General features: G+C 44.6%; 1 protein-coding gene across 1 annotated transcript in view; it reads left to right on the top strand.

Annotated features, from left to right (window-relative positions):
* The window catches only part of LOC310800617 (cGMP-inhibited 3',5'-cyclic phosphodiesterase 3A-like), a gene marked incomplete at both ends in the record, with an annotated part of 120,459 nt that extends 108,229 nt beyond the window's left edge, over window positions 1–12,230 (top strand). The window contains 8 exons of the mRNA XM_083663247.1: window positions 173–310; window positions 725–836; window positions 1,092–1,205; window positions 1,993–2,192; window positions 4,910–5,113; window positions 6,543–6,704; window positions 10,888–11,230; window positions 11,902–12,230. Coding sequence (XP_083519373.1) covers window positions 173–310; window positions 725–836; window positions 1,092–1,205; window positions 1,993–2,192; window positions 4,910–5,113; window positions 6,543–6,704; window positions 10,888–11,230; window positions 11,902–12,230 — 1,602 coding nt within the window. The remainder of the gene's footprint in view (window positions 1–172; window positions 311–724; window positions 837–1,091; window positions 1,206–1,992; window positions 2,193–4,909; window positions 5,114–6,542; window positions 6,705–10,887; window positions 11,231–11,901) is intronic.
* Window positions 12,231–12,575: the final 345 nt, after the last annotated feature.

The following is a 12,575-nucleotide window of genomic DNA, read 5'->3' as shown; positions in this document are numbered from 1 at the left end:
TTAACTTCTTGGCAATACAACCGTACATCAACAACTGAATACAAGAATACAGACAAACATCCAATCACACAGTCATGTTTAGACAAATACATACATACCGTACATATACTGTATATCTACTTGTATATACTTATATATACTTACCGCTCTTCATCACGTGTCACTTGTACAGGAAAAGCCCATGTTGGCTCCAGAGCCATTGGTAATGGTGGACTTAGAGCCTTTGATGAGTCAGCTAAACAACTGGAACTTCCCCATCTTCAGCTTGGTGGAGAAGACCAATGGGAAGTGTGGACGCATCCTCAGTCAGGTGAGCCAATCAGGCAGGACCACTTGTTCAGTCATGGGTAATGTAGTCCATTACAGGTTACTGATCACACTTAGGTCATGCGAACGACTTGAGTATTCAGACTCAGTAATATAAGATGACTACTCTCTGATCATTTGAGGGTATTTTGCCTCCAGGATTTCAAGCTAAACAAATCTCAGTAATCCATCAAGCAACCTTGTGTGCGTGTGTGTGTGTGTGTGTGTGTGTGTGTGTGTGTGTGTGTGTGTGTGTGTGTGTGTGTGTGTGTGTGTGTGTATCCTTGCATCTTATCTGTAATAGATTACAGTTACTAGATTATTGTAACCCACTTATATGTAATAATAATCTGTCAATTCCCAAGCCTGGTGAATGTGAGCGTACTCTGTGAGCGACAATTTGATTTCTGTGTGTCAGGTCGCTTACAGGCTATTTGAAGACACTGGCCTATTTGAGACCTTCAAGATCCCCGTCCAAGAATTCATGAACTACTTCCATTCCCTTGAGAATGGTTACAGAGACATACCATGTAAGGATCAAGCTTGAACAACTTACCCACCCTCTTACCATTTCAGATGCTGCCTCAGTATACACTTTACTTCAGATATGGATGTAATATTAATATACAGCCGCTAGAGGGAGACATTACACCGTGTTTCCTCAGTTACCCACATAATGCCTTACTATTGAGGCTCCTAAAAGAAACATAAGCAGCCCAACAGTGCCCCCTGCTGGAGAAGATTAGACCCACTGAATACACTGTTTTCTCTCTCTCCTGGCCCAGATCACAACAGGATCCATGCCACAGATGTACTACATGCAGTCTGGTACCTCACCACACAGGCTGTGCCTGGCCTGCCCAGCCTCATCACTGACCACGGCTCTGCCAGTGACTCAGGTGTGCTTGTGTGTGTGTGTGTGTGTGTGTGTGTGTGTGTGTGTGTGTGTGTGTGTGTGTGTGTGTGTGTGTGTGTGTGTGTGTGTGTGTGTGTGTGCGTGCGTGCGTGCGTGCGTGTGTGTGTGTGGTTTTACTAAAGTCAAAATTGGGGACACACACCTGACTTAAGACCAGGTGATTGGGGACGGCTTGTGCAATTGGGTCAACAGCCGTGTCCCTAGTTGTTAAAAAAGCTGATTTGGGGGTCATTGGTTAAGGTGAAGGTTAGTGTTAGGTTATGGTTAGGTTAGGTTATGGATAGGGTTAGGCAAGTAGTGGTTCTGGTTAGGGTTAGGCAAGTAGTGGTTCTGGTTAGGGTTTGGGTAAGTCTCCAGGGAATGCATGTAAGTCTCCCAAAAGTGACTTAAGTACATTAAGACTGTGTGTGTGTGTGTGTGTGTGTGTGTGTGTGTGTGTGTGTGTGTGTGTGTGTGTGTGTGTGTGTGTGTGTGTGTGTGTGCGTGCGTGCGTGCGCGCGTGCAGACCTGCGTGTATGTAAGTTGCCACACGACACACAAAGAGCTCCCGAATTCTCTATGCTTCTCAAAGGTGTGCATGTGTAGACCATAATATCAGGCATACTGTAACAACGTGTTAATTCCACTGCAGGAGAGGCTTGATGTTCTCTGAAATTAGATGGATTATTATTGTGCATCGCTAATAATTAGCATACATGTGCAAGTGTGCATAATGTGAGTTGTGGTACCTTGACTGACTCCCCTCTCTCTGTTCTCCTGTGGCCATGCAGACTCTGACAGTGGCATAACACACAGTCATATGGGCTTCCTGCTTTCAAAGACCTACACTGTGTCAGAGCGTGGGTACGGCTGCCTGTCGGGCCTCATACCTGCTCTGGAGCTCATGGCGCTGTATGTGGCAGCTGCAATGCACGACTATGACCACCCGGGGAGGACCAATGCTTTCCTAGTGGCCACCAGCGCCCCACAGGTACCCATGTATTCCGCCTGTAAGGCCCACAAAACCTGTTCACCCATTAATGGTCCCTCTGTATATGTAGTGGTGTGGAGTGTGTGTGGCAAACTGACCACCTTCATATAAGTTCATGCTGTGTAGACTTATTGACCTTTTTCCCAGCAGCCATGTTGTGTCTAAAAGGCAGGAAGTACTGTAACACGGGTGCGAGCAAAAATATGAAGGGTTTCCATTTCCAATCCATGTAGGTGTTCCAGTGCTGGGGCCATCGTTTATGTTTTGGTTGCACCTGTGTTACTTCCTGCCTTTGAGACACAAAATGGCTTGTGTTGAAAAAGGTGAATTGCAGACTGAACAGTCGTGCCAACTCTTTTGCAAGGAAAGTAGCTATTGGCTACTCAGAAAGCCGCTAGATGACATAATACGCTTATATATATAAGCGTATATATATATATATATATATATATATATATATATATATATATATATAGTATATATATATATGTATGTATGTGCTGTAGCTCCTTGAATGGCCACTTGAGGCTGGCTCCAAAAGAGAGTCGTTCTCCATTCACCCCATGTTAAAATGCCTGTCTTTACAACAGGAATAAGCATGTTTAGAGCCTGGTTAAAAACATGGTTTTTGGTCTATACATGTAGACCAGTGGTTCCCAACCTTTTCCAACTCAGGGCCCACTTTTATGTCTCAAAAATGTTCGCGGCCCACCTCCGACCCCATAAATACAAAGGCCATATAATGCGTTCTCAGAGCACGTTTTTTATTGAAAATTGAACATAAAGGACTGAACTGAATACAGGAGAAACATGTTGGAAGCTCCACAGTCACTAACACAGCACCTGTAACACCTTCAGTATTACAGTTTTCAAGGAGCTGTCCACACACACACACACACATACACACACACATGCACACACACACACACACACACACACACACACACACACACACACACACACACACACACCAATCATTCAAGGAGCTGTCCATCAGCACCACACAGATGTCAGAAATGACAAGCAAGGGGCTGTCTGTAACAGGCTAATTAACAAATGATTAATAAATAACGGTATCCTTCAACAATGGAAAAATGCATTCTCATAACAATTTGACATCCAATATCAGATCCAAACAAAATCCAAATATCAGAAGAAAGCCCATTAAATCGATAGGGTTACAAATAAACACAAACCCAATATAAAGATGATGTAAAGATGAAACTTCAATTCAAGCAAAAGCAATAACATCAAAGAAACAAAAATCATACTTTTTCAAGTATGATTTTTCAAAATCTTTCAAAAAAAAATTGAAAAAAAAAAAAAAAAATTTTTTTTTTCAAAAATCATACTTTTTTGGAAATGATTTTGCGGCCCACTTGCAATACCTTCGCGGCCCACCAGGGGGCCGCGGACCACAGGTTGGGAATCACTGATGTAGACGGTTTTAACTTGACAAAATAAACATTCAAAATGTCACCTAGCCTACTTCCTGTTGCAGTGTTTGCCAATAGAGTCCCGCAGGGATGACGGGTGTAGGCTAAAGCAGAAATCGACGCCATGTTGTTGTCATCAGAGGAAAAGTCTATGGGGTTTTAGAATGGGGGGGATTTCACTTAAATGCATCAAATAAGGTCTGTGGTTAACAAAAGTTTATGGGAGCGGTGTTTTGGGTTCAGCAGGATAATCTTCACGAACGTTAATTACTTTGATGTCTTTTGAAGCGTTTTCCAAAAATTGCGTTAAAAAAAACGCATTTAGGTTCCAAAAGACATCAAAGTGATTCACATTTGTGAAGATTATCCTGCTGAACCCAAATTACCGTTCCCATAAACTTTTGTTGACCACAGAGCTTATTTTAGGCATTTAAGCAAAATCCCCATGTTACTGTAAAAATACCCATAGACTTTTCCCCCGATGAACCCAAGCACTACTTCCAGACTCATTCCTCTATAGCTGACAGTAAATAAGATAGGTTTCAAACTGTTCCCTAGCAACACAATTCTGTGAAAACCATCTATAGGCTATAGCTAATTTCACCTTTCATAACAACTGTACGCGGGGGTGAATGTTGATCTAATTCACATGTTTAGAGTCAAATAGACGATAGAAAAGACTATGTTTTGGGCGGGATCGACAGGTGGCCTGTCCAGTGATCGCGCAGCCTGCCGATCACCGACCAATAGCAGGTGGAGCTGAGGCTCTGAGAAATCCCAGGTCTCGTGCCGTCTCACACGAGCTGCGCAACAACCCCAAGCGAGTTCAAATACCAATGAGTGACATCACGCTGACTCCATATTTTTAGATGTCTATGCTACGTCTGCTACGTCTATGCTAACTTACCAGAACCTATTCTTATGATGGGGCTATCCTGATTTTTCCAGGTTTCTAGTAACTTCAAGTGCAGCAACAGTTGATGCTGCACACCTAGCTACTGTACTGTAGGTGCCATGGAACTGTACACATCTATATCTAGCTAGGTGCCATGGAACTGTACACCATCTATATCTAGCTAGGTGCCATGGAACTGTACACCATCTATATTTGTCGAATATACTGTATCTATCTCCATCTGTCTCTCTCTTTGTCTCACTCTGTCTTTGTCTTTCCTGTGTGTGTGTGTGTGTGTGCGCGCGTGGATGTGTGTGTGCCTGTGTGTGTGTGTGTGTGTGTGTGTGTGTGTGTGTGTGTGTGTGTGTGTGTGCTCGTCCGTGCAGGCTGTGCTGTACAATGACCGCTCAGTTCTGGAAAACCACCATGCTGCCTCAGCCTGGAACCTCTTCATGTCCCGGCCCGAGTTCAACTTCCTGGTCAACCTGGACCACGTGGAGTTCAAGCGTTTCCGTTTCCTGGTCATCGAGGCCATCCTGGCCACCGATCTCAAGAAACACTTTGATTTCCTAGCCGAGTTCAACGCCAAGGTAGTTTTTCAAAATCTCGTAGTCTCTTACATTGAATTCACTGAATCTCGAACAGATTTGAACTTTAGATTTGAGTTTAAGGATAAGATGTTTTGAAGTAGTAGTAGTACCAAAGTAGCCTTGAAAATATTTTCCTGGGAATATTAAATCTGAAATTATTATAGAAATGTTTGATTATTTATTGACATTTCATCTCAGCAGTTTCAGCCATTGATGGATCTTTGAATGAGGTTCTGGATGTTTTCAGTCAATATCAACATTTGGTTATGAATACTAATCCTCAGATAGGAGGTGTAAAGTAAAGGTTGTATTAGTACAGTTCATTCATTCATTCATTCATGATGTTGTCTTTGGAAACTGATTAGGCTGAATAATGGATTGTCTGGTTCCTTTCCTTTTCATTTCTTTGTGTTATAGCTGAAATATGTACTTAGAGCTTTCTCATCCATTCCACTCTCTTTAATATTGAAAACAAAGGTTCATTGAGAGGGAAATGTCCAGTGGCTTTCGAGGAACAGGTGTGTTTGTGCAGAACAGGAGCTGAAATGTATTCAGCTCAAGTCAAGACAACACACAGCTTCCCCGCAGCTTTTCAGGAACTCATTTGAGTCTGGACACAATGTTGCCTTTGGATCGGAGGGTCATGAGTTGTTTCCTTGTGAGCATGAAGAACACTGGTGCTGCTAGCACACCCACGGCCTGTCAGCTAGCACACACAGCTTACTGGCTTGGCACCAGAACTAACAGCACTCATTCTCACCGCGGGTACACCGTGCTGCTCTGCTCTTCCTGGAAGCAAATTAGCTTTCTGCGAAGAACCCATCTCGTTGTGCACTTCATCTGCTCGGCTGCCCGGGTTATTAGGTTAGAATGATAAGACTCTGATGTTCTGCCTTCTCCGGGCTCTGCAGCTCATTAAAGCCTACCTAGAAATAATTCATTCAGCTCCAACTGTGTCTGATGCAAGCATGAACTACAGATGTCAGTGTCATTCTGCCAATTGGAGCCACTTGAAATAAGATCATAATCAAAAGAAGAAAAATAAAGTTGATAAAGACAAATACATAATGTATAATTGGGTGTATCTTACCGAAGTTATATAGTTGTACATATCTCACTGAATGTACTGTGACTGTTATATAACATGCCTTTAATCACAGGGGGGAAAAAATACTCTTGTACCTTATGCAAGTGCTGCAAGGTATAAAGCCTTAGTCCTATTTGCTTTTGAGCCATCCACACTGCATCACAGTATTACTGTATGGTTTTTCTGTTTCCTAAACTCTCTAGATGTGTGAATATGAATGCACAGTCTCTCAATAGTAGGTCAATAGCATTACATTGACATAATACATATTGCAGGCTGTGTCTCCCAATATGTTTTGTCAGATGTGGTAAATGTCAACATGTCCATTTGTTGATCCCCTAGGTGGGCGATGATCCATCTACAGGTATTGATTGGTCCAATGAGAACGACAGGTTGTTGGTGTGCCAGATGTGCATCAAACTGGCTGACATCAACGGGCCTCTAAAGTGCAAGAACCTGCATCTCCAGTGGACGGAGGGCATCGTCAACGAGTTCTATGAGCAGGTGAGCCGTCTCCGTCTAACCGTAATAAACCTGACTGTGCCGTTCATGCACTAACAGAAAATCAACATCAACAATCAACAGAACATTTTCACCTATCCACCTTATTTCAAGCTGCCATGATGCCCCCCCCCCCCCCCCCCCGTTACGTTGCTGACACCCGTCTGTAAACAATGTTTCAAAGCTGCAGGCGAACGGAGCAAATCAGGTCCAGCTTGGCAAAAATCTCGTCGATAAATATCCAGAGTTGTTCAAAGAGCAACAGAAATAGCAGATGCGATAGATACAATTATTACATTCCCTCAAATAAGGCGCCAAACCAGTCTTATTTATTGTTGCAGCTTGCACATTTCCTCGTTAATAACAAGGAAATGCGCAAGCTGCAACAATCAAGTCACCGGACCTTGTACCCATAATTATTTTACAGCGGGGCATTCAAAAATAAGGTGGATACAGTACATGCAAATTAACGCAGGTATTTAGTAGACACATACTGTACAGCACACACACACATACTCATACACGCAAACAGCTGATAGATTTCAGAAGTAAATATATTTCTCACAATTTCCCCAGAAAACAAATGACTAAAGTCAGTTGGGGAACAGAACATAATGACTGATTCAGACAAAGTCACTCCATTCTGTATCAAAAAACCCACAATGCAACTAAAGTACACGCCCCCTTGTTTCTTCCATACACATTTCTGATCTCAAGCTTGTGGGCTTTTCATCCCCATGATGATTCATTTTTCATTCAATCTGCCTGCTGACACATTGAGATAGTAAATGTGCTGCTCCCTCCGATCGCTCATGCCGAGATAACTCACCCAATGTCACCACAGCTGTGCAGCAGCGCGTGTGGTGAGGCGCCAGTCATGTGATTCACAGATAAGAAGACATGATGTATACTGTTCTGTCAATACCATCAGTTTGTAGTTCTTTATCTTTACCACATCTCTGTATATACCTTCTATGTTCTGTATTCTGTATTCCTTGAGACCGGAGGGGGGGTTGCTATAAGAATCTGGTGGAGGATCCACAGCATATTTCCAAATTTACTAATGCCTTATCACCATAAAAGTCTTTCTTGATGGCTTTATAGGACATCACAGCAACAAAAAAGTACTTCCGGGTACCACCGCAGCAGGAACTAGTATGAATGTTGAAAAGCTGTGCCAAACAAACATTAATATCTCAAAAACTATAGATCACATCGCTTCTAGTTTTGACCTTGTGAGTGAAATCAGAAGTAGCTCAAGAAGGGTCTGATATACAATATGTGTATGTATTGTTAAAGTTGTGTGAACTGTCGCAGTTTTAATATGTCTATGTTGGGAACCTATAACATACTGATCCAGCCTGGAACACAATTCATGCATCATTACTGGAGATAAGTGTGATACTGTATGTACCCATCACTGTCCTCTTTTTTTCTACTTCTTTTTACATGAAAACCTATGGGAAGCGACTGTACGGCGGAAAAAAAGCGGACACTTTGAAATGCCTGAAATAGCTAAAATAGGCCTAGAAGAAATGTCACCCGGAAGATGTATTTTGTTGCTTTAATCCCTGAGCGTAATGGACACGTCTCATCATGACCTCACTCGTGCGTAGACATCGCTATTATAAGAAGATGAAGATGATGCCTAACAGAATCGGGCCACGAATTGGAGCTCGTGTCAAACCTCGGTGACCTGTGTCAAAGCAGTTCCCTGTGGGCTCTGAGTGACTGCTAATCTGTGCTAATTTCTCCAGGGACGACACGCACGGCATGTTCAGCCCTCGTGTGTTTCTGCTACTTCAGCTACTGTAAGAGCGAGAGCCAGCTAGATATAGGAGGCCATTCTCAAGGGTATCGGGGAGAAGCGGGGCAACAGAAACAGCTCTTCGGTGTTGTCCATTTACATGTGGCTTGGTCTATCGGCTGCCTACGACACGGTTGACCAACAAATCCTCCTCTCCACACTCGCTGAGCTTGACTTCTCAGCATCTGCTCTCCGCTGGTTTGAGTCCTACTACCCCTATATCTTTTCTATATAGACCAAATCACCGGGACGTCACCATGTAAACAACATTTACTTCCGGGTACCACTTCGGGAAGGCGCCAGGTTTAAATTTGCGTGTTGTCAAATAAATGCTGTCAAACTCTTGTTGTTTTCGACCGACTACTTTCAATTTAAATGTTCAAACGGTTGGTAAACATGCTTGTCCGACGTATCTAGCCTTTCTTCTGTGTTTGTTTTATGTAGTGTTAGCTAGCTAATAATGTTTGTTTACAACTGTCAAAGTCGCAGTTTTTTTTCAGACTCGTTAACGTTACGTTACAGACAGAGGCTACTGACGCCGCTCGGATACAGCTCGGAACCCGGATGTTGTAGCTGTAGTAAGCCTGTGCCGCCGAATCCAGAGTTCTCTTTGCTCATGTTTGCCCTTTGCAGAGGGAATTTAGAATAATCCAAATCTTGACCCGCTCTTTATGGTCACTGGACACCCAACAACACAACACAAACGAACCATTTTTGTCTTCTTTGTCTGTTTTTGTCTTCAACACGTCAGTTTGTGCGGAGGTAACCGGAACCAGGGGTAACCGGAAGTAAATGTAAACATCCCCGCTGATTTGGTCTATACACCACCTCACTTGGTGGTCTGATTCCGCTCACGTACCATTCGCTGACGTTACCCAGCTCCTCCTATCGTTCCCACCAGACGACCCCACAGTCTCAGCGTGGATATATCGGCACGCCTCGCCGATATCTCGCCATGGATGAAGGAACGCCACCTTCAACTTAAAGGAAGCGCGTTGCTGATTCTCAACTCGCTTTGTATCATTATAATCTCGGTAATGTAAGCGGATGGACCGTGTTTACCTTCTCTGTATGTTTTCTGCACCGAGAAACGCCCATTCGTCTGCCTGCAGAAACTCCGCCCCCGCCAGCTGGTATGGGTCATTAATCATCGTTAAGGCTCTCGATTCTCCGTGGATGTGCGCATATAGAAAAAATGTAAATAAACAATCTGGAGTTAGAACACCCGCCCTCGAGCAGAACATCTATTCCCTCGCGTCTCGGAATGACGCGTTCTGACACTCTCGCCGCAGGAAAAACATGAAGAGAGGTAAACACTGCCCATCTGCATATATTACACGATTAACACGATTTAACACGATTTCAGACGGAAGCCCGTCTTTATTGTCACACGAACACACTACAACACATGCATGCGGCCACAACACACACTCAAGCTGACGGTGGCCGGTGAAATATGTCCTCTGCATTTGACCCATCCAGGCTTGTCCTTTTCCTCCAGGGGGCAGGCCAGGAGCAGTGGTCGCTTTTTCTTTCCAGCGCCCGGGGACCAACTTCAGATGTTGTCGTCACTGGTCGGATGACGATCTTCTGCATGTTTTTAGTGGGGGGTTATGTACGGAGGAACCCCCTGGGGGGTACGGGGAGAACATGCAAACTCCACACAGAAAGGCCCTTTCGACGAGATAGCTCACCTGGGCAGTAGGCACTGAAGATATGGGGGGGTCACAACTCCAGCGCCCACAGCGTCCCAGGTGAGAATCGAACTCGGGACCTTCTAGCTGTGAGGCGACAGCGCTACCGACTGCGCCACCGTGCCCCCATTATAATGATACAAAACGGGTTGAAAATCGGCAACGCCTTCCTTTAACAACAGACCAGTGTCCAGTTTGAATCAGCTCAGCTCATTCCCACAAAGTCTGCCAGAAACGTGGGTGTCGTGATTGATGAGCCTAGTACTGTTGGAATTGCTTCATTGTCTCTTCCTTATTGTTACATTTGTTCAGCAACCTGAATCAGACAGTAGTAGTCAAACCATTCGTTTGACGACGCCCTAATGATTTGCCATAGAGAAAGCCAGAGGGGGAATTGTGCACACTGCCATGATGCCGATTTGCAGATATCGCCATGCTAGTCAACTGTGTTTGTGTTAAACACATCTTGAAACCGTCCCTCGTCATGGTAGTTTAGGTCGTGTTGCAGCCTTGTTGTCTGTGTCAGTTTCTGCATGTACAACCAAATGACAACAATTCACACTGTCCTGAATGCTTCAGTTCTTTCCAGCAGTGTGTATGGTGGTGATATGTGGATCATACCGTCTCCTGGCGTTCATGCAGCTGGTAATGAACGGGGCTCTAACAGTGCTTCTGCCCTCTGCAGGGTGACGAGGAGTCCAGCCTGGACCTCCCCATCAGCCCGTTCATGGACCGCTCGGCACCACAGTTGGCCAAGCTCCAGGAGTCCTTCATCACACACATCGTGGGGCCGCTCTGCAACTCCTACGACTCAGCTGCCCTGATGCCCGGACGCTGGGTGGAGGCCAGGCCAGACGCAGCGGAGACCCTGATGCCCGGACGCTGGGTGGAGGCCAGGCCAGACGCAGCGGAGACCCTGATGCCCGGACGCTGGGTGGAGGTCAGCCCAGAGGCAGAGGCAGCGGAGAACGAGGAAGAGGAAGAGGATACAGCAGAGGAAGACACGTCCAGCAGCTCAGAAGGATCACGTAAGGACAAGCATATAACTTAAGTCACTTAAGTCACTTAAGTGATAGTGTGTTATTTTGGTTGACAATGAAAGCCTGTTGATAAGTGATATAAAACGGTGAAGGAGACGCGCACATCCCAACAAGCGGTCTTCAAAGCAGGTGCCAGACCCAATAAAAACAGCAGTACGAGAAAAAACTAAAAGTTGAATAAATCACGCAAATGGGAGCCACAGTGTGCGGACTCTACTTTTTAGCCTGTTAAGTATTAACTATTTTCAGTTAAATTTAAAGTCTGTGTCAAATGTATGTAAAGTGCATTATCACCAACGGGTGTCTCAACATACTTCACATAACAGAAATACTAAGATAAAAGTGCATTATAAAAGAAAAGTTAATATATACACAGAACACAGTACATAATGTACATACTGTAATAGTACATACATGACACTCATACTGCACATATATAATCATACATACAAAATCGCATACACAAATACAAAAGCCCATGGCCAGAAGCCATCCATGTGCTCCTTTCTTGCTTATTTCATTTCATATTTTTATTGGGATTAACCCCTTGAGGAGTACCATCTCTTATGCATGTGAGCAAGCACACTTTAGACTTGTACGGTATTGCTCTGTCGTCGAAACGTTTTCGATCCTTTATCTTCCATCTTTTTCCCCCCCAGAGAAAGCAACTCCCAAGAAAAGGAGGAAAGTCTTCTGCCAGATCACCCACCACCTGCTGGAGAACCACGAGATGTGGAAGAAGGTGATCGCAGAGGAGGCCCAGAAACAGGGCCAGGGGGCGGAGTCCGTCCGTCTCAACAATGTCGCTGAGCCAATCCTGGCCATTCACGAGGAGGAGGAGGAGCCGGGCAGCAAAGAGGAGCTGGTAGAAGGGGAGGAGCCAGAGGAGGTAGAGGAGGTGGAGGAGGTGGAGGAAACGGAGTGGCCAGTCCCTCCACAGGAAGACTCTGAACCTACGGAGGAACTAGAGGAGGGGGGTCCAGAGTGAACTGGCCCATGGGAAATAATGCTGTCTGTCAGGGTTAGTCTAGAACGTGAAGAAGATATTCCTTTTTTTTATCCTATCAACAGACTCTGTGTTTTTGCCAGCACATCACTTAGACACAACACTGTAGAAGTATGGGAAACGTGTGCCTATGAAGAAAAAAAAACAGGGTGGGTGAATTTGTGCTTTACACACTTGATCTCAATAAGGGGTTCCAGCAGACGTTTGAGGAGCTATTCCATATTGCAATACGGGAATGATCGATGTACTTTGGGATACAGACTCTTTCGCTACTGTCAAGAGAAGAGGAAGATTGGTCGCACAGACCTCAACCCCAATGTGTTAACA

This window comes from Poromitra crassiceps (assembly GCF_964638095.1).
Source record: "Poromitra crassiceps genome assembly, chromosome: 30".
In the NCBI taxonomy this organism is placed as follows: Eukaryota; Metazoa; Chordata; class Actinopteri; order Beryciformes; family Melamphaidae; genus Poromitra; species Poromitra crassiceps.
The sequence above is the reverse complement of the archived record's forward strand: the minus strand, read 5'-3'. Positions and strand labels throughout refer to the sequence as shown.